Raw genomic sequence first — 22,373 nt, 5'->3', positions numbered from 1 at the left:
GGAAGTTAGGTTTTAACTACCCTTAAGGAAAATGTTTTGTCCTTGTCCATTCATTCAAAAAACACTGGCTTTGCTCTCCCTTTTGTAATAGAAATTTCTTAGATAATTTCCTAGCCACCCCCTCTGCCCTTGCTGCTTGCAGCTTGTGCTTCCTTTGGATCTCAACTTGATTCCCTCTTCCCTGCAGAAACCACCCTTTAAACACACCAGGGATATTCCTTTAGATGAGCTGATCCACAAGTTAGCCTTTTAGGTCATCGCATCTGTCAGACGTGTCTAAGTTGGCATCAAGATTGACCCAAGGCTAGCCTTACTTCCTAAGGTGGTATCAGACTTCCATCTCAATGAAGATATAGTTGTTCCATCTTTGCAATGCTTAAAGCAAGCCAAAAAATGTTTCTTTATTGCCTTGGCGTAATCAAAATCTTCAGAGTCTACCTCAAAGAAACCACTTCTATCAAGAAAACAGACTCCCTAATTGTCCAGCCCTCAGGACCTTGCAAGGGACACCCTGATTCAAAGTCGACCATTGCTCTCTGATCAGGCAGCTGATAGCTAGAGCTTGCTCTTTAAAGAACTATACTCCTTCGCTTTTACACATCCACTCAAGGAGATTGGTGGGTGCTTCCTCTGCATTCTGACACAAGGCCTCTATAGCCCGATTCTGTAAGGCCACCACCTGGTCGTCTTCTGTTCATACCTTTTCAAAGTTTTACTGGATGGACGTTAAATCCTCCGTGGATACAGCTTTCAGTGGCAAGAATATAAATATATACAACAGAATATAAATTTGAAAGTAATGTATTTTCGGACGAAAACTGTACTGATTAAACAAAACATACGATCTGGTATTGTACAAGAAACGTTTGTCCCTTCGAAAAATTTTCGATAAAAGCCATGTACGAACGATCAGATTATTGTACAATTACTTGGAAAGCTGTATTTTTTTTTGCTATTTTCTGATTGTGTACAGGTCTTTAGGCAGGTCTGTTAAACCCTGTTTTTTTTTTTTTTATGCCTGTTGGCACATTTTGGTTTGCCTAATTGTTACCCAACCTTCTCACTAATTACCTAGAGGTTGCTCTAGGGTGTCCTGTGGAGCATCATTAACCACTTGCCGACCAGCCTACATATATAGACTGCGCCAAAGTGGTGCTATTGCGTGAAATGTACCTGTAGGTTGTTTCGTTCAATAGCCACTAGATGGCGCCCTTGCGCCTCCGGAGCCGCAATTACGCTGTGAATGGCTAGCGGGGATGTCAATCAACAGGTCTAGTGGACTCAATGTCCGCCGGCCACCTGTGATCATCCCTAGGAGAGGCAGAATTGCGATCTGTCTATGTAAACAAGGCAGATCACTGTTCTGCAAGTGGACAAGATGGAGATTTTGTGTTCCTGCTAAGCAGGAACCAGGATCTGTCTTTCTCCAATCAGTGCAACCCCCTAGGGACACTCTTAAAGAGGTTGTAAACTCGTATAAATTTTTTTTTCTCTTACGTCCTCCGACAGTCGCCGCCCCTTCATATTCATCACCAATGGGTTATGTCCTCTTATCCGTAGGAGTAGCTAGGCAATAGAATATGTTAGTACAAAAGACTTTTAACATATCCCCACCCCCAGGGGGTGGTCCCCTCAGTACATAACCCTCCACTTCCTGTAACCAAACCAGTTTCATTTGTCTAGCTGTTAGGAGTGGCTGGATGTTTCTGTGCTGGGACACCTTGTCCCAGCTCTCTTTCCTTTCTTTGGATTTTATTTGAGTTTTTTCTCTCTCTTTCTTGTTAGCTGTTATTTTATCAGCGTTAGTTAGTTCTTCGGAAGAAGAGGATCATGCGGGCTGCGTCTCGGGCTGACCTCCCTGGTCGCAGGTTGTGGGTCAGTGGTTTCTCAGCCCACCATCGAGCGTTCAGTCAGGTATCGCTCCTGAGTTTTCTGAACGACCCATCCCTGTGTCGTGCAGGGATGCCAGGTGAGGTGGCTACCTCACCGGACGCTGTGCGGTTTCTCAACCCACCTCCTGATGCGTCCTGGATGCGACTCTCCCTGCCTTATGTTCAGCGGTTTGTTCGCCTGTGCGGGTTCCCCACGCCATGTTAGAGGTAAGTGTATGTATGTGGGGACCTGTCTGTCTGGGGGGTGTCAGTCTGGGACTGTGTTACCTTACCCTGTGTTCACAATATTACTGTCTCCCTATCCCTCATGTTGCATGCTGTGGGCTGCAGGAGGGGGGGTTGTGCTGCACTCTGTGTCAGTTTGTATGTGAACGGCTGTGTGCTGTGGGGCTTGAGTTTTCTCATGCTTGGGGCACATTACAGCGCCGCTGCGGCAGTTTAACATGTTTCCTTTTGCTGGGCAATTAGGATGTTTCTTTTACTTCACCCTCATGGGGTGTGGGAGCGGCAGTTTCGGCGCCAAACGGCGCCATTTTGGCTGCGATCGCTCCGGCCGCATGTTTTACATGCATGGCGGCCATTTTCTTGTAGCCTCCATAGGCTTTAATGGAGCGCCCTGTATACCAGCATTCAGGAGCACCGCAGGCAGCAGCAGCAGCGATATCCAGGTTCATTTCCCTCTATTCCCTGTATCCTGCCTTGGTTTAATTGTCCCTGTGGGGGTCCCTTGTGTGGGGTGTTTGTGTGCAGTGGGCTACGATCGCAGCGCTCTCTTAAAGGGGCGGTTACCCATTTATTTTACTGCTACAGGGGCATGGATTCTCAGGAAAACAAATTTCCTACAACTTTAGGGGGAGCCAGGGGTCTGTACTCTCCCCCCATGGGGGGGATTTGGCTGCGATTGTGGCTAGCCTTGCGACTCAGGTGCAAATGCTGGTGGCTGCTCAATCCACAAAGGCCCATTGTTTCAATTTCCTCTGATTCAGAGGGTGATGGTACTGGGGCTGCTGTGGCTGGGGTCTCCTTTTCGGGGTCCCGTTCCTCCCTGGACCTTGTCGGGTCAGATATGGAGGCTGAGGTGGAGGGGGTTGATAATTCCCCCCTGGCTCGTCTGAAGAGCTTGCACTCATGGATGAATTGGTTGCTTCTATCAAGCAAACACTGCGGTTAGAGGAGGAATCATGTCCTCCAGCTGCCTTGGCGGCTGATGGGACGCAGAAAAGGCGCAAAACGTCGCAGGTGTACCCCTGCACTGCTGATTCAAAACGCTGTAAAAGAACAGTGGCGTAATATACGCAAGCCATTTGCTGTACCTAGTAGTTTTAAGCTACGCTATCCCTTTACGCCTGCTACTGATGAGCGCTGGTGTATTCCACCGCCGGTGGATCATGCGATAGCTGTTTTAAACAAATCCACTGCGATTCCGGCTGAAGACACCCCGGTGTTCCGGGATGCCACGGACAAGAGAATGGAATCTCTTGCCCGTCACACCTATTCTATTATGGGTCCTATGTTAAAAGCTTTATTCGCTTCTCTTATGGCGACTCAGGCGGTCGCGAGCTGGACGCAGGTGCTTAGGCGGGTCCTGGTGGCTGATTCTGCCCCCCAGGCGACTTTGGATATGGTGGATAAAATCCACCAGGGTGTCATGTACTTGTGTGATGCGGACCTGGATATGGTTCCGTTGGCTGCACGTGTACACAGTGTGGCGGTGTTAAATCGCCGCCTGGTTTGGTTGAAGTGTTGGTCTGTGGATCAATCTTCCCGTGAGACCTTGGCCAATCTGCCTTATGATGGTTCTCGCCTTTTTGGCGACTCCTTAGATGCACTAATTAAGTGAGTCACGGGTGGTAAGAGCACGCTTTTGCCTCAATCCCACAAGCCCAAGGCGGCTCCTGGTAAGAAGGAGCCGTGGGCAGGTAAGCAAAAGTCCGGCCAATCCGGTTCTGCGGCCCACAACAGTGCGGCCTGAAGGGGCGCCCTCACCCGAGTCTGGGGTGGGGGGACGCTTGCTCGGTTTTCTCTCGGCCATGGCTGTCCCGGGTTCGGGACAGGTGGGTTCAGGAACTCGTTCGATCTGGCTACAAGATCGAGTTTCTCTCTCGGCCGATGAGCAGATTTTTTCCCTCAAATCTTCTGTTATCCCCGGAGCGTTTGCGGGACCTGCGCCTAGCGGTGCAGGACCTGAGGGCTCAGGGTGTGGTGGTCCCGGTACCTCATCGGGACAGATTTCGGGGGTTCTATTCCAATCTGTTCACCGTGCCCAGGAAAGAGGGCAAGGTACGTCCGATTCTGGACTTGAAGGCGCTGAACCGCTTTGTGCGGGTGCGCAAGTTCTGCATGGAATCCCTGCGGTCGGTGGTGGCTGCCCTGGTTCCGGGGGAATTCATGGCTTCCATCGACTTGAAGGATGCGTATCTTCACATCCCCATTTTCGAGGGTCACCAGAGGTACCTTCGATTCGCCATAGCGGAGGATCATTACCAATTTGTGGCTTTGCCTTTCGGTCTCGCCTCGGCTCCGAGGGTGTTCACCAAAGTGCTGGCACCGGTTCTGGCCTTGTTGAGAGCCCAGGGCATATCGGTCCTGGGATGTCTGGACGATATTTTGGTTCGGTCTGCGACCAACCAAGGTCTGGTGAAGGATCTGTCCGTCACGTTGCAGACTCTGCAAGAGTTTGGTTGGACGATCAATTTCCCAAAATCAACATTGTGCCCGTCGGTCCGCCTCCCGTATCTGGGAATGATTCTGGACTCTGTCCAGGCGAAGGTCTTCCTACCGGACGACAAACTCAGGGCTCTTCGGGAGGGAGTCAGGTCCCTCAGGGACAATCAGTTCTCGTCCATTCGGACGTGCATGCGGTGTCTGGGATTGATGGTCTCGGTTTTCGAGGCGATTCCCTTCGCTCAGTTTCACACTCGGGGTCTCCAAGCGGAGATATTGTCCAAGTGGGACGGGCGACCGCACTCTCTGGATCTTCAGATATCCTTGCGTTCTCAGACCAGAAGGGATCTTCTGTGGTGGCTTCGGTCCCCCTCAGTGTCGGGGGGCAAGTCTTTTCGTCCCCTTTCATGGACGGTGATCACCACGGACGCCAGCCTGTCGGGCTGGGGTGGTGTTCTGGGCGTTCTGTCCGCCCAGGGTGTTTGGTCGCAGGAGGAATCCTCCCTTCCGATCAACGTTCTGGTACTGCGAGCGGTACTCCTCTGTCTTCGTCGTGGGACGGACAGTCTTCACGGCTGTCCGGTCAGGGTGCAGGCGGACAATGCCACGGCGGTGGCTTACATCAATCACCAAGGGGGCAACAGGAGTGCCCAGGCGGCTCGAGAAGTGGCCGCGATTCTGTCTTGGGCCGTGACGCATGTCCCGACAATATCAGCTGTTCACATTCCGGGAGTGGAATATTGGCAGGCGGATTATCTGAGCCGCCAGACCCTGGACCAGGGGGAATGGTCCCTTCACCCGGATATCTTCCAGATGTTGTGCGCGAAGTGGGGTCTTCCGGAGGTAGACCTGTTCGCATCTCGTCTGCACAACAAAGTTCCACGGTTCGTGGCAAGGACGCGCGATCCTCGGGCAGACGCGTCGGACGCGTTGGTTGCCCCGTGGCATCAGTACCGACTGATGTATGTGTTTCCACCGGTTCAATTACTGTCCAGGTTCCTTCGCAGGTTGCACTCGGAACCAACTGCGGTGATTCTTGTGGCACCGGACTGGCCTTGCCGGTCCTTGTACGCAGACCTCGTAAATCTGGCAATCGACGTCCCGTGGCGTCTGCCTCTTCGAGAAGATCTTCTGTCGCAAGGACCGATCTTCCATCCTGCTTTACAGTCGCTGGCTTTGACGGCCTGGCTGTTGAAACCGAGGTCCTGAAGACCAGGGGTCTTTCCCCTGAGGTCATTCACACCTTGATCACTGCGAGGAGGTCTTCCTCGGGGAAGGTTTACTACCGTACTTGGAAGGCATGTTTTGCCTGGTGCGAATCCAGGGGTTTCTCTCCTACCACTTAATCAGTGTCTAGGGTGTTGCCCTTCCTTCAGACGGGTGTTGAACAGCGTTTGGCGCTGGCTACGATCAAGGGTCAGGTGTCCGCTTTGGCCGTTCTGTTTCAACGTCCTGTGGCATCTAACGCTTTGGTTAGCACTTTTGTGCAGGGGGTACGTCATCTGATCCCTCCTAGGAGGGACCCTCTGCCCCCTTGGGACTTGAATCTAGTCCTGTCTGTATTGCAGCGTGCTCCTTTTGAAAGGATCAGGGAAATCTCGCTGTCTTTGTTATCCAAGAAGGTCGCCTTTTTGGTGGCTATCACCTCGGCTCGTCGAGTGTCGGAGCTGGCAGCCTTGTCCTGCAAGTCTCCGTATCTGGTTGTGCATTTGGACAAGGTGGTCTTGCGACCTAACCTTTCTTTTCTTCCAAAAAGGGTTTTGGACTTTCATCTCAATGAGGACATTGTCCTACCTTCGCTCTGCGCGAAGCCTAAGCATCCGACGGAGGTGCTGCTTCACTCCTTGGATGTTGTCCGGGCGATTAGAGTCTACTTGAAATCGACTGAGTCTTTTCGCAAGTCGGATGCCTTGTTTGTTCTTCCGGCAGGTCCTCGGAAGGGCATGGCGGCGTCGGCTTCTACCATCGCCAAATGGATCAGACAGACCATTGATCAGGCCTATGCTTTGAAGGGGAAAGTTCCCCCTGTACCTGTGGAGGCGCACTCTACCAGATCTCTGAGTACGTCTTGGGCCTGTCGTCATGGGGCCTCTGTGGCCCAGGTGTGTAAGGCGGCGACTTGGTCGACCGTTCACACTTTCACAAAATTCTACAGAGTAGATGTTAAGGCATCGGCTGATGCTTCCTTTGGCCGCAAGGTTCTCGGTGCGGCAGTTCCCTAGAGCCCTTGTTACGGGTTCTTTGACTGTTTGGGACATTTGTTTTTTCCCTGGGTTTTCTTGCTCCTGTTGAGCGAGTGTTTTGTTCTTATGCCCAACTGGGTTCCTTCCTTTGGTAAGGTTCCTTTCTCTGATGGGGAGACGGCGTTGCCTTGGGCGCGGCTGCGTTCTTCCCACCCCTCATGTTTACACTGCTTGGGGACATCCCATTGGTGATGAATATGAAGGGGCGGCGACTGTCGGAGGACGTAAGAGAAAACGGAATTTTTGTAAAATCTTACCTGTAAAATTCCTTTCTCTGAGTCCTCCGACAGTCGCCGCCCCCGCCCCTCTTTTGGGGTTTTTCATGTACTCTCTACTGCTATTTCACTGAAACTGGTTTGGTTACAGGAAGTGGAGGGTTATGTACTGAGGGGACCACCCCCTGGGGGTGGGGATATGTTAAAAGTCTTTTGTACTAACATATTCTATTGCCTAGCTACTCCTACGGATAAGAGGACATAACCCATTGGTGATGAATATGAAGGGGCGGCGACTGTCGGAGGACTCAGAGAAAGGAATTTTACAGGTAAGATTTTACAAAAATTCCGTTTTTTTTTTTTTACAACCTGAAAGACAAAGACATAATGAGCTAGTATGCATCGCATACTAGCTCATTATGAAATACTAACCTTACAACGAGCCCCCGCCGTGCCGCTCACTCAACTGTATGACGGGCGACATGTTCAGTCGCCCATCTTCCGGGATCGCGGCATCCGGCCATCTGATTGGCCGGAGCCGCGGTGATGTCACTCCCGCGCACGTGCGCGGGAGCCGACGGTCACGGCACGGGACTCTGAAGGAACGGCACCAGAGGCCGTTCCTTCAGAGCGCATGTGCCAGTGACGTCACTGGCTGCATGTAAGGTAAATATCTCCTAAACGGTGCATGTTTAGGAGATATTTACAGTACCTATAGGTAAGCCTTAATATAGGCTTACCTATAGGTACAAGTGTCAGAGGAGGGTTTACTTCCTCTTTAATGCTTTGATCGCCCCTGATAACCCCTTCACTGCCAGTGTCATTCGTACAGTAACAGTGCATTTTTTACTGATTACTGTATTAGTGTCACTGTCAAAAGTTTCAGATGTTCGATTTGTCTGCCGCAATGTGTCAGTCCTGCTAAAAATGATTGATCACTGCCATTGCTAGTAAAAAAATAAATAAAAATCCCATAAAAAATATAGTTTGTAGACACTATCATTTTTGCACAAACCAATTTTTTTTACCAAAAATATGTAGCAGATTACATATTGGCCTAAATTTATAAAGAAAGTTGATTGATTTTTTTTTTTTTTACTGGCTGTGTTTTATAGCAGAAAGTAAAAAAAAGTTTTTTTTTTTCCCAAAATTGTCGCTCTTTTTTTAAAATTTATAGCGCAAAAAATAAAAACCGCAAGGTAATCAATTTTATTTTGGTATAGCCTTTTGCATGACCACGCAATGTCATTTTAAAGTAATGCAGTGCCGTATCGCAAAAAAATGGGCTGGTCATTAAGGGGGTAAAATCTTCTGGTCCAGAAGTGGCCAAGAAGAACTTTGACTTTCCCGTGAGTTCTACCTCTTGGAGTACAGTATAGGACACAAACCACACTCCTTTCTATTCCTTGGTTATTCTGCATTACTTGTTGCAAAACTGAGGACTCGCTGTTTTAGGGGAGGTGCCCAAGGGGTGTGTACTCAAAATCTTTTTCAGTGTTTATTCACCTGAATGTGGGAGCCAGTAACACAGATTCTATGAATACTTAGCCTATGTCCTGTAGTGTACTCCAAGAAATGGAATTTACAGGCAAGTTAAAATTCCTTGTATTCAGGCTTTCACTTGCGAAACACAACCTCTAATGTCGTGTGTATTCTGGCAAAGCCTCATCTGTTCCATGGTTCCCCTGTTTTTGAGACACTGTAAAGTATTGGCTTCACATTTGCAAATGAGAACTGGCTTGAGTATAATGGCTGTATCCTTGTTCTAAGAATTTGGAACTGAAAGTTAAGCTGGCCATACATGGATTGAAATTTGGACGGTTCAGCAGAGACTGGCCAAATTGTGATCCATGGATGGGCACCCTGTTTGTATGGAAGTTGATAGTCAGTTTACACCCACCTATCCATAGGAATACATGGACCGTGAATGAGTTCTGAGAGGGGGGGGGGCGGTGTGTAAGTGTATTTGATTCAGATACCCTAACAAACTGAAGCCACACTCCAGTTAACACTTTACAATCAGTTACCGCAAACAGTTTTTTTTTTCCTTTGGGATAAAGGTTTTACTTGAATAAATGCTGACTAGTTTAATAACCCCTGCCAGTGTAAACTAATGGTTGACAATGTATGACCTAAAGGGGGCCTGACCTCACCTAAGGGCCACACATAATGTTTAATATATCTAATGATTGAGAGGATTATTAAAAACTGCAGACCCAATAGAGAAAAGGGACAGAGAATGTAGACATGTTCCGTTTTTGGCTGGTGATTTGTTGCAGAAGACAATATGAAATTGGAAACTAGTTACATGAGGTTAGTAGAGATCAATTCTCTTACCCTAATCAATGTCCTTACATAATGCTGAAGTCCAAGGACCATGCATCATATACCAAGGGGACGCTGGTTGGGCATTAGGGATGTAAATTGATACGTTCTCCTGGAGAGCCTGGCCTTTTGCTGGCTGGATCACCAGGTAAAATAATAAAGGCTTAGAAATGTTTTGCTTTTGAGTTTAATACTGCTTTAATTAGACTAGTCCGTATTTTTTCTTCAGCCACAGGGCTTATTCCTTCATCCACACAGACGAGGTGGATGGAGGAAATTTCCCTTCCCTCCACATGGAATATTGTATTTTGCCAGCGCCACCAATCACTGCAGCCACTCACTGACCAAAAATTTTCCAACATGTTCATTTGACAGAAGTTGATAAAATTATTGACCTTTTTTTTAATGGAGGAGTGCTTTTTCTATTGTGCTAGCCCAGCTCCTCTCGCCTTCACCTCCCTACATAACCTTTTATGCAGCTGGGGAGGGAAGAAAAATGCTATAGTGTCACCTGAGTGTCACCTCTGAGTCTAATCAGGGCACTGAACTAATATGGATGTCTGCACAGGTATGTAATACACATAAAATGTACATAGAAATGTATGAAAAAATGTTTGCTGAAATTATCTACCGACAAGATTTCTTTAAAGGAGAAGTACAACCAAAGCTTGTTTGGGTGCACTCCTGTGAACCGTTTTTCTGTTTATCTCTATTTTTCCATCACATATACCATGACTGATACTTAACTACTTCAATACAGTGCACCTTCACTCCCTTCCTGCCCAGGCCATTTTTTTTTTTTAGTTTTCAGTGATGTCGCACTTTGAATGACAATTGCACGGTCATGCAACACTGTACCCAAATTCATTTTTTTTTTATAATTTTCTTTACACAAATAGAGCTTTCTTTTGGTGGTATTTAATCGCTGTTTTTTTTTTTTGCAAATGAAAAAAATAGCAAATATTTTGAAATTTTTTTTTTAGTTTGTCAGAAAATATTGTCATTTGATGGTGGGCTGGTGGCAAGTGGTTAATAGACCCTGTGACCTGGTTCTAGTTGACAGCGGGCTAAAGCCCACTGTCGGCTGATGTCAGAGCCAGTCCAGGCTGGGAAAAGATCGAGACCATATGGGCTGCATCCACCCAGACGCCTGAACTGACAGCTTAGTCAACCTCTCAGTAAAGATGGGGACAGCGGACAAGGATGACTGACAGTCACCATCTCTCTAACAGAGAACTGAATGATCAGGGGTGTGTGATCGCTCAGTTCATTGTCTTAGAGCTAGTGGGGAACCAATGCTGAATCCACCTAGGTAAGTACAATTCCTAAACTTCTCTTTTAACCACTTGCCGACTGCCTAACGCCGATCTACGTCGGCAGTCAGCCCCTCACAGGCAAAGTGACGTAGGGCTACGTCACTAGCTTGTGAGGGTCTAGGGAGCGAGCGCGCGCCCCCGCGTGGTCACGGACCCCCCCCCCCCGCGCGTGTGACCGGCGGACCCGATGTCCGCCGGTCACTCGGCGGTCGGCGGGGGAGAGGGAGAATGTCAGGCAGCTTGTGTAAACAAGCTGCCTGTCATTCTCCTTGCTGTTAGGATACTGATCACTCGGATCTAGTATGTAGATCCGTTGATCAGTGTCCATACAGCTCAAGCCCCAGCCAATCACAGTAGAAAGCACGCCCCTAGGGATACACACAGCCCCTCCCTCCCAAATAAAGTTAACTCCTTCACTACCAGTGTATTTTTACAGTAACAGTGCATATATATATAGCACTGATTACTGTAGAAATGTCACTGGTAACCCCAAAAGTGTCAAAAATGTCAGTCAAGGGTCCGATCTGTCCGCCACAATGTCGCAGTACCGCAAAAAAAATCGCAGATCGCTGCCATTACACGTTAAAAAAAATAACAACAAAAATGACGGAAATCTTTCCCTTTGTTAGTAAACGCGATAACTTTTGCGCAAACCAATCAAAATACGCTTTTTGCGATTTTTTTTTTTGCCAAACATAGGTAGCATAAAACAAATTGGCCGAAAAAGTAAAAAAATTTTGATTTTTAAATTTTTTTTTTTTGGGGAATTTCATATAAAAAAATGTGAAAAATATTGCTATTTTTGCAAAATTGACGCTCTTTTTTTGTTTATAGCGCGTGATCAAAAAATCGCACAGGTGATCAAATACCACCAAAAGAAATCTCTGTTTGTGGGAAAAAAAGGACGCCAAATTCGTTTAGGTACAGCGTCGCACGACCGCGCAATTGTCCGTTAAAGTCACGCAGTGCCGAATCGCAAAATACCCCCTGGTCGGAATGGGGGTAAAATCTTCCGGGGCTTAAGTGGTTAAACAAAAATACTGAATTAAATAGTAGTCTTTTAATAACGGTCTGGTGCTCAACTTTGACATTCTCTAATTTTTGGGTGAAGATATCTTTCAGGAACCCACTAAGAAAATGATGCAAACCTGCTTTGTAATTTGTGACCAAAGTAAATTTGTGTCCGTGCTTATGTACTTAGCAAAGGAAAACATCGGCCCCCCAAATGGGGTTTATTACAGCATGCACACAATGAAAAAAGAGGGTTTTTAAGTAAAAATTCAAGAAGTTTATTTCATATCATACACAATAGTTTAAAATCACATGAAAGGAGCTGGGTACATGAATTACTCCAGATACTATAAAAACATACATACAGACTAGTACATCAGACAAATTAGTGCAAATAACTGTGCCATGATAGTTACTAAATCAATAAAGGGGCATGTGTAGAGCCTGTAGATGGTGATTCGGAAACAGTAATCCCAACATGTTTTGAAAACTGTAGTTTCTTCAGGGGAGAGGGCACAAAAAAATGTCCTAGGTCTAGCTATAGGCACCTGGAGTAAGGCTCTCAAAAGGATCCTGAGAAGGAAAGGACTTCCTTGCTTCCAAGGCAGGGCGACATAGAGATAGTAGTAGGAATATAGGTTGTGGATTCCATGTAGTGATTCTGGAAGTCAACAGAAACCCGCCAAGCCCCAAAGTCAGGGGACAAGGGGAAGAGGGAAGGAGAAAGAGGAAAATAAAGGGGGTTTGCGCCAGCACAGGGGAGACAGATCCCAAAAGGGGGTATTATGGTGTAGTGTCACTTAACAGGAGGCCTGGTGAGCAGCAAGTCACCCGATCCCCAGCATTTGTCCCTCAAGGATCCCCACTAAGGGGCAGGCAAATAATGGGGAACTGGCTCCTGTGAAGTTTCCCCAAGGGTCAGAGGTGCAATAAATACTGGGATGAGTGATACGCACTTTCCCAGGATCAAATGGTAGCCAGGGCCATGGTACTTATACACTTTTGAATACATTCTGATTTACTGCTTTAACGTAAATATCTAATCCAGCGGGATGGTTTGTAATTTAATGTATTACTAATGAACATGTTTTTAGGGACACATGTCCCACATAGCAATGCAAGGTGCCGTATATGCGGGGGAAGTTCACATGATGAGTTTCAGGCCGGCTGTATCCGCAATGCTCTATTGGCCCCGGAACATTCCATAGTAATCTGGCCCAGAGTGTATTAAGATGGCTGCCGGAGGGCTTCAATACACTTACCAATATTGCGATCGTTAACAAATTGGTTACTAGGATACAGTGGCCTATTTAAACACCGGGAGTAACGCAAGATGGCGCCGCTCCAGATGACGTTGTAGTGACGAAAAGTATAGGGTGGAGTTTACAACGTCCCTTCCGGTTGCAGTGGTTCTGGACTGTTGAACGCGGAAGCGCTCTGCACGCTGACGGTGAACTTCCCAATAGTGAGTGAATACTTGATTGTTTCCACATTATATATACTACGCAATGGGAGCTCTTTTCTTTTTATACTGAAAGCATACGGTGCCCACAAACAACCTGGACGAGGGGCCCCTGGTGGTAAACCAGCTGTGGAAAAGCAGGGGGAGACCCCTCAGTTGGGACAACACCAGCTGTGTAACTCCGTTCAAAAGCAAGCCGTGGGGGGCCACGGGTATTAGCACTTGCACTTTTAGCACGGACACCGTTTTGTGGGACTATTGTGTGCATACACCACCCACCTTTATGCTATTTCACAACGGGCTCATAACTACACCCAACCCTCGGGTTTGTGAGCACAAATAAAATAAAATGTATTCATCACAATTTAAAAGGTAGCTTCAGCACTTTTTTATTTAAATTTTGTTTTATTTAAGCACTGTTTACAAGGCACTTATCACTTTAGGAATGTATTAAATAGCCACTAAGAGCCTGTGTGGCCCACTGAAAGGTTCCATATTATATATTATATATACCTCTGGAATCCATCCAGCATACTGGCACTTTATTACTCCAGCACTGAGTCTTTTATTTGTATTTCAACCACAGTATTGGTTGAACACTGGTTCAGACAGGATCTGTATCCATTACTTAGCACTTTGACACTTAATTTTTACAGCACTGTGCACTTTTTATGGTTCTTAGTTAGTTCCTAATATTTTATACTGCACACAATCTATGTGATTTTATGCTCATTATATGGGGTAGGACCCAAAATTTTATCATATTGCACAGTTTTTGCTTTATCCCACACATAGAAGACGTCTTATGATTTTATGACTTCTATGCAGTGGTGTGCTGCTTTATGAAGTGGTAGCACCATTTACCAACAACCCATCACCCCTATTCTCATTCTACCTCAGTGGTAGGTTGGTGGCAGCTTAAACCATAAACTTTTTAAATCAAATTCCATAGCGCAGGTACACCATAAACCACTTTTTGGATTGTAATGTTGCCCAATATAAATCATTTCAAACATTATATTTTCAAAATGGGAATTGTCTGCAGATTTATTTGCGCTATTAAGGATGGTATTAAAATAAGGATGCAGTTGCCCATGAATTTTGTTTTTGTTTTTTACCTCACTAATGTAGCATTTTATCTGTAAGAGAGTCTTCAAATATACCTCCCGTTTAGGTTCTTATTTACTTAACTATTCTGAAAAAAGCCAATACTAATGCAACCTTTCCGGGAATATTATATCATACAAGAAGCATCGGAGCATTGTAGTTGCTGTTTAATTGAAAACACTTAACTAATTGTCTATGTAGAAGATCAATTAGAGTGTACTTTCACTGTTTTTCTGTTTCTATGTATAATTTATGTCAACAGTGAGAAATGTCATTCGATTTTACTACAGGCGGTGATTGAAACTTGGTAATTTAGCCTTTTCCCCACCCAGTACATTAAATCAGGCAGCCACACTGGGTCTTTGCAGTCAAATGCTTCTAGCATCCTACCTGCTAATCGACCTCACTTCCTGGCTTCAGTCTGCCTAGTTATCAGCTAACAAAAGAAGAGCAGCTTTTGATCCCTGCAGACCTCAGAGGCAAGAAAATCATGGGAAGCAGATGCAGTGTGAATTGCCGTTTTCTCCCTTTTCTGTTTACTGCAGCAATGAGCAATACCTTTTAGGCATGTAACAGGTATAGTGTTCTGCATGACTAGACTCCAAGGGGAAACAATGAGCACAGCAAGGGACCAGGATTTTTGCTTTCTGATTTGGATGTGATGCTGCTGTAATTCTATCTGCAGTTCTTGCTGATCCTTCACCACTCGGCAGCTGGTAGAAGAGTAAGACTGCCTGGCAACCACCTGCAGAGCTGCAGAGATGAATTACATTTTCGGAAACAACACACTCTTGTACTCCCGCTCCAATCGAGGTGGCAATACTAGCTCCAGTCATAGCTCTGTAGGCCCAAAACTGAAGCCATGGGCAAAGAAGGGCTCTGCAGAAGAGCTTAGAGCTGAGCCGGAACCTTCTCGATGGCAGCAAATAGTGGCTTTTTTTACTCGCAGACACAGCTTTATTGACTGCATCTCAGTAGCTGCCAGCTCCGCCCAGGTAACTTGCCACTTGTTGGAATGATTTGTTTAAATACTGAATGTTTGGGAAATGTCTGTTTCTTTAAGTATGCTGGTTTGGGCTGGAACCATCTAAACCTACAAAGGAAAATCAAATATTAATACTGGAATGTGTTTTGTGTGGGCTATGTTTTGTCTGCTGTGCATGCACCTGTTTGTTCAGCATTTGGGTTAGGATTTGATCTAATTGTTGTTTTTATAAACGCATTGTGTTCCAATCTGTTCAGCAGAATGTATTATAAGATAATGCCTTGCAATGCTCTTTTGGTTTTTGTCCAGCAAGTGATCATCCTTTTAAATAAGCAAAATGGTTCAATGTTTAACATTGATTAAAAGCCTTTATTTTGCTTGTAAAAGTTTAAAATATGGGTTCGCTTGTTGCCAAACATCAGTGTGTCTCAATACTTTCAAGTTGCACTGTTGTGTTTAGGAACCTTGAAGTATGTTATATTAATGGCATCTAAGCCTCGTTTTGTTTATTAATATTATGATCATTTGTTCTGTCCTTTTATTTGTAACAAATATTGCTTTTGCATGTTCGGCTTATTTAGAACTATGCAGTTCATGGTATGAGGGCAGATCTAATTCACGTTAGCACTGATCACAAACAAGGACCAGTTTTTAGGTGTAGATTGTATTGACTAAATTGTTTTTAGTGGAATTATTAGTAATGTGTTTTGTGCTTCTATTTTAATATATAAGCAAAATGTTTTAAACTTATATTTCCAAACATCTATAACAAAAAAGGCAACCTCATATGTATTATATAACCAAATTAAATACACGGTTGATGCTCAGAGTGGTCCATCACCATTTTGACAGAATATTGTTTATGTAAATGCACAGCTTAGTATTGCTCTGTTGTGACATAACCTTGAAAAGTGTTCATGCATTATGCTTTGGCTACTCAGTAACATGTCCAATAAGTAACTTTTGCAGGCACAGTAGGTGGAGTCCTAATGACTTTTCTGTAAATATAATTTAATACAGTATTCATATTTCTGAAATCCATCGCCTAGTCAGGGAGCCTAGATACTCCGTTCACGTAAATTTTCAACCTGTTTACTTGCTATGATAATTGTACTAATAATTTGCCACTTTTGTGATTCATATAGTTCTATTTTCTTGCACACCTAGGGGGATTACACCACTTTTCACTATTAGTTTTACAGATTCTAGTATCCACTGAATGTTAATGAAAGCGCATCATTGCTGAGGGCCTTTCCCCCTTCTGTAAGCTACTTTAACACCTCCTCCAGCTCCCAGTCAAGATGGGTGGCATTGTGCAAGGCAATAGAATATTTGCTTAATATTTTTCAGTTCTATCAGCACCCATCCTCCATGGAATTAATTTTTAAATAAAGGTGTGTGTGTGTGTGTGTGTGTGTGTGTGTGTGTGTGTTCCTTATGCTTGCGTATATTTTTTCCCCTCCTCTGTTTGGGGGGAGGGGGGGGGAGGGGAGGGAGCAGAGTGAAACGCTTTTTAGGTATTTGGAATTATTTCAATTGGTACAAATAGAAATAAAAAATTTACACTAATTGTATGTTGTGATATGGCTTGTATTCACATTAAATGTGTTGTCATATTAACAGAGGCCTCAGAAGCTGACATTAGAGACGTGTGCCTTAATAGCAATATAGAAAAGGGAAAGGAAGTTGTAATACATTTTTAATGCTCTCCAAGCATTCCAGATAGTCAGTTTAAAGGAGAAAATAATACTCCATTGTAATTGGACCAGCAGATTTCTCTGAATGAAAGGCCTTTGAACACATTGTAACTTTGTGCCAGTTTCAGTTACATTTATTTATTTATGGGAAGTAATGACAGTGGTTTTGTTTTTTTATATTGTTCTTGTGCAACCAAATGGCCCTGCTAAAAGAGCACAGTGATGGCAAATGTGCAGCAAATGTTGCTGTAAAGACTCCTCACTGCCCATATGTAAACAATCTATATTAAAAATTCCCTCATAGCCTTGGGACAACTGTTAAGTAGGCCTTTCAGTGTTTTTTAAGGCTGTGTGAATGCATTATTGAAATCAGAAAATATCCAATAACCTTGTTACTTAACCTTTTTTTTTATCAGTAAGAGCAGTGGGATTCACATGATTTTCATTGCTGATCCAGCATCTCAGTCTGAGAAATAGATGCTGACCTGTTTTGTCTCTTGCTGGAGTCTTCAGCTCTGATGTGATCTTCCCCAGATTATCACTACTACTCTTGCATTCTACATAATATAACTTGAAAAAAATATGGAAGAGTTAGGCCCCCTTGCTAATTGCTACAGCTGGTGGGTGGAGTTGGGAACACATGAGATGGGATTGGGTTTATTGGGTTCCAAGGAGACAGAAAACTGGCTAATTGATTTGAATAATGTATTTCTAACGCATCTGTGAGAAAACTGGCTAATTGATTTGAATAATGTATTTCTAACGCATCTGTGTCCAGAAAATTTTGTTCAGGTGACTCAAAATGTCTAGTGCACAAATGGGTTAATACTGCTACTGTTGGGCAGTGAACCTAAAGTGCCGGTAATTTTGCTGATCCTCATGCATAGGAGTTCTCCTCATTGTGCCTATATATTAGAATGAATGATGATCAAATGCTGACAGGTTTTTAATATTAAAGCTTGAACTCCAGGGAAAGTAAAAATGCTCCCTTACAATGGAGCTGTCCCCACACTTAAAGGGTTAAATGTTTACTTAGGCCTAGTGGTACAAGAAAACATATTTTATTTAACTGATCCTCTTTTCCCACAGGCTCCTGCATGCCTTGTTCTTTAACATCAAGACCAATGCAAAGTCCATATCTCTGCATTGAAAGTGAGGATGCTGAGGACCAGTCCATGTGCTGACTGCTTCAGGAGCGAAGGGTTGGTTAAATAAGTACTTTTCCCATCCCCTAGACCTAAATGAGCATTAACCTCCTGGGGAGGTGGGCTTTATATATATTTTTTTCGGTATGACATGGCATGAATAATGCGCTGTGCCATGTTTTCTTGCCCAGTGTAACAGGTCTTGCCATAAATGGTGCCAAGGCATATTGTATCGGTGTTCATGCATGCCCCTGTCAGATGGACTTTTTTTTGCCAATTTGTGCTTCATCCTAAGCCTGACACACATTACATTTTGGGATTGAAGCCCCACATCTTCAGGACTGAAGGATGGAAGCTGCCACTGTTGTACTGTCACCACAGTCCTACCTTTTCTATTTAATAAACCCAACTGAACTGACAGAAGTATGTGTATTTTAGTTGTCCAGTCGCATATTATGCACTTGCTTGAACCTATTTAATATGTTTAGCACTGAAGGAAGTTATTACAGCTTTGGAATATGCACCTTCAAGAACAAGTTGTCAGTAGTGGCGCCAATATTTTTAAAGGAGCCACTACTAAAGGGTTCTTTTCAGTTAAAGTTAATCTATATATTTTCTGTAAGTGGAAAACTCTGCGCTCAGGGATATGTATTGGGTAAATCAGTGGGCTGCAGCCTCCCAAAAATATAGTCAATGACAATATAAAAAAGGGGGATCAAGGTAAGGGAATAACGCTGCCTGCAATATGGTATGTGATAATTGGACAGGAATGTATGCACAATAATGTGTAAATAAAAAAGGGATAAAATAAATTAAACGGGTATGTGCAAAAGTATATAAATAAATATATATAAATAAATGAGCATAAAATGAAGCAATTAATAGTCTCAAATAGTGTAACAATCAGTGAAAGGTGCCAACCTAAGGGCTCTTTCACACGGGTGTTCCGATCAGATCCGCCTGTCAGTTTTTTAGGCGGATTTGATCGGATGCCCCATTCAGCCCTATGGAGCAGCAGATGTCAGCGGTGACATGTCTGCTGACACCCGCTGTGATGCACATCCGATTCTGTCCGTGAAATCCGGACGGATGGAAACCCTATTTCTCTGTCGCTCATTGACAGACGTAGTCCTCCTTGATTAATATCAACTCGGGTTATACTGCCCTCTACAGAAGTAGGACTAGACAGGAAAGAAAACGTTCTGGCCACACCTTAGGGGCAGTCCCAAAGGGTATATCCTCTCACTTCCTGCTACAGCAAATCAGTTTTTTTCTGCCTAGTTAGGAGTAAGGACCTAGATTCCTTGCTAGGATCTTCGGTCCTGGCAGGATTTTTTTTTTAGAAATACTTTTTTAGACAGCTTTTTTTCTCCAGTGTTCCTGTGAGATCTTCAAGCAAGTACACTGAAACTGGGCGACGGGCTGGATGTTGAGATCCAGTGGTCACCCCAGTTCAGCCTACGAGCGCGTGCAGGCCATAGCTCCGCGCTGGGTCGGCCGCGACATAGTCCCACTGGACGGGGACTGACCCTGCGAGTTAAACGTCTCGCCTGGACGCCAATGACCAACAGAGTCACGGCGTCCGTATTGGTCGACAGCCCCCCCACCCCGGTGGAGAGGGGTTCTGTCAGGAGTTGGCGCCCACCTGGTTCCGGTATGGTGAGTAGAATGTTCCCCCTCTCCCCCTGTCGGGTTTGTTGGTGGACGCGGGCCCCTCTTTGGGATGGTCGGACACTCAGTTTCTGGGTCTCCCCTCTATCCTATAACAGGTCACAGATCCCCCAATTTGAGTGTGATTTTTGTGAATAGAAACCAGGAGGCTTGGTTTGGGAGCTGACGATCTAAAGTCACTATATGACTGTAAGGGTGACTGAAGTCAGTGGCAGACTACTAAAAGGCATTACTATTGAGGTATAGAGGCATCCTACCTTGTCTAGTGTGTACACAGGCCGATGCCTATGCCTGAGTTACTGCAGCCACAGATCGCCATCCCTCCAGAAAGCCGGTCACTTCCACAGGCCGCACAGCCTCCCGCAGGCCGAGGACACCTCCCGCAGGCCAAGGCACTTCCGCAGGCCGCACAGGCCGAATGCACACATCCAGCAGTCCGCTGCTAGCTTGCAAGCCGCCGCTATCCTACACAGGCCGCTGCCATTTTCCTGCAGATCGCATGAGGCCGCCATATTGGCGTAGCCTCGTGTCTCCAGCATGGGGCGGCCATGTTTGAGGTGACCAAACACCTCGTGGAGTAATTGGGAGACGCCGGAAGGCGTGTAAAGGGGCAGAGCCGCCTCCTTGGCCCAGGGAAAGCAAGCCAAAGACTTCCTGTCTGTAACAGACAGGGCTGGAAGCAGGTTGATAAGAAACTTCTGTGCATCAGGTGAGCCTTGGGGTCTCTCTCTCTCTCTCTCTCTCTCTTTCTGAGGGGTCCAAGCAGGTAGACTGAGGGGCGCTACTGCGCTGGGGGACTAAGTTAAAAAAAAAAAGTTTTTTTTCTTGCAATCAATTTTTTTGTTTTGCTGGCAAGTGTCTTGTTACATGAACCCTGCCACATGTATCCCCACCTGATCCCCTCAGGGTGGCCGCAGGACCCTCCAGTACCCCACTTGTGATGATGCATTATCAGCGTTTTGGAGTCTTTGGTATCCCGGGTGGAGGTAGCCTGTCAGGGACGGGGGTCAAGAAGAGCGACCCCCGCCTACCCCTATGTCATCTGATACCTCAGATACGGATTCTGAGCTGGTCATTGCAGTCCCTTTTCTGGGGTTGTTGTCTCAGGTACGGTCTCCTCAGACAGTAAGGAGGACACTTCTGCCTCCGCCATAGCACAAGAAGCGTTGGTGGAAACACTAGTTGTGTCTGTCCGGGAAACCTTAAATCTTGAGGCAGAGGTTACACCGGCAGAGGTAGCTGAGACTCATATTCCTTTTTTGGTACTAGCAAGCCTACCAAAATGGCGAAGGGTTTCCCTTGCCCAAATTGGGTCGTCCGTAAACGAGCCCCTGCTATTTCCAAACGTATTGCTAGGCGCTTTCCTTTTGAGGAATCCCTCATTTCAAAGATGGACGGTATCACCAATAGTGGACTCACCGATTTCCAGACTAAATAAAACCACTGTTATCCCGTTGGTTTGACAGAATGGGCCCCACCCATCTCTGGGGTGGGGGGAAGTCTTCACCGGTTTCCGGATCCAGGGCTTTCCAGAATCCCGGATAAAGGGGTTTGCAAGGTCATATGGTCGGGATACAAGATCGAGTTTCGATCACTTCCACCGGTGCGATTCTTCCCTTCCAATATTCAACATCCCCGGGTTGCTTAAAAAGCTTTGCGGGGGACAGCTTGATACAACTAGCAGTGGTAGTCCCCATTTACTTGGAGGAGTTCTAGTCGAACTTGTTCACAATGCCCAGGAAAAAGGGCTAGGTGCGTCCAATTTTGGTCTTGGAAGAGATGGAGTCCACCAGGAGACTGAACTATCTGGGCCTAATTTTGGATACATCCTTGGCAAGAGTGTTTCTCCATGCGGAGAAACTCCAGAAGATTCAGTCAATGATTCGGATGTTGCTGTCCGTCAACTGGCTGGGATTGATGGTCGCCTCCTTAGAGGCAGTACCGTTTGGCCAGTCTCATACCCGAATGCTCCAAGGAGGAGATTTTTCCCATATGGAATCGGAATCCCGATTCCCTGGACAATCGGATCCGATTGAGTGAGCGGACCAGGGAGGCTCTGGTCTGGTGGCTTTGGTCTCCGATGCTCAGCCAGGGGATGTAATTTCTTCTGATAAATTCCAGGTTACCGATAAATGTGTTGGAACTGAGAGCGATCAGATTTACTGGACCGAGCAGCTCCAGGGCAGCCCGGTTCGGATCCAATCGGACTATGCCACGGTCATGACTTATGTCGATCACCAAGGGGCACCAAGAGTGCCCTGGCGGCCATAGAAGTGGCCAACATTCTTATTGGGGGAACAGTTGTTCCAGTTCTCTCCGCGATATTTATCACGGAGGTGGACAGGCAGATTATTTCAGCCGTCAGATTCTGGATCAAGAGGAATAGTCTCTTCATCCAGAGGTATTTCACCAGCTGTCCCTTCATTGGGGCACCCCGGATATGGATCTGTTGGTAGGTTGGCTCAACAGGGCTCGCACCCGCGATCCTCTAGCGGACGCAGCAGACGCGCTGAACGGCAGTATCAGCTACTGTATGTCTTCCCCCCTCTCAAATTGCTGCTGAGATTTTTCCGCAGGATAGAGGTGGAGGGAACTCCAGTTATCCTGGAAATTCTGGGCTGGCCTCGTCAAGCTGGGTAC

The 22,373-nt window shown here is 45.8% G+C and overlaps 1 protein-coding gene across 23 annotated transcripts in view; it reads left to right on the top strand.

Annotated features, from left to right (window-relative positions):
- Window positions 1-22,373, top strand: part of DLG1 (discs large MAGUK scaffold protein 1) — an 818,929-nt gene that overhangs the window by 231,953 nt on the left and 564,603 nt on the right. For 2 of the 23 annotated variants that reach the window (XM_082251442.1, XM_082251447.1), the window contains exon 1: window positions 14,616-15,230. The exons of 18 other annotated variants lie outside the window; for them this stretch is intronic. In XM_082251442.1, the coding sequence (XP_082107568.1) occupies window positions 14,997-15,230 (234 nt within the window). In that variant the 5' untranslated portion in view covers window positions 14,616-14,996. Of the gene's footprint in view, window positions 1-14,615; window positions 15,231-22,373 lie in introns of those variants that run through there. 3 more of the 23 variants (XM_082251444.1, XM_082251448.1, XM_082251446.1) reach the window with 2 other exon arrangements.

The sequence above is a fragment of the Pelophylax lessonae genome, assembly GCF_965119305.1.
Source record: "Pelophylax lessonae genome assembly, chromosome: 3".
Lineage (NCBI taxonomy): Eukaryota > Metazoa > Chordata > Amphibia > Anura > Ranidae > Pelophylax > Pelophylax lessonae.
The sequence above is the reverse complement of the archived record's forward strand: the minus strand, read 5'-3'. Positions and strand labels throughout refer to the sequence as shown.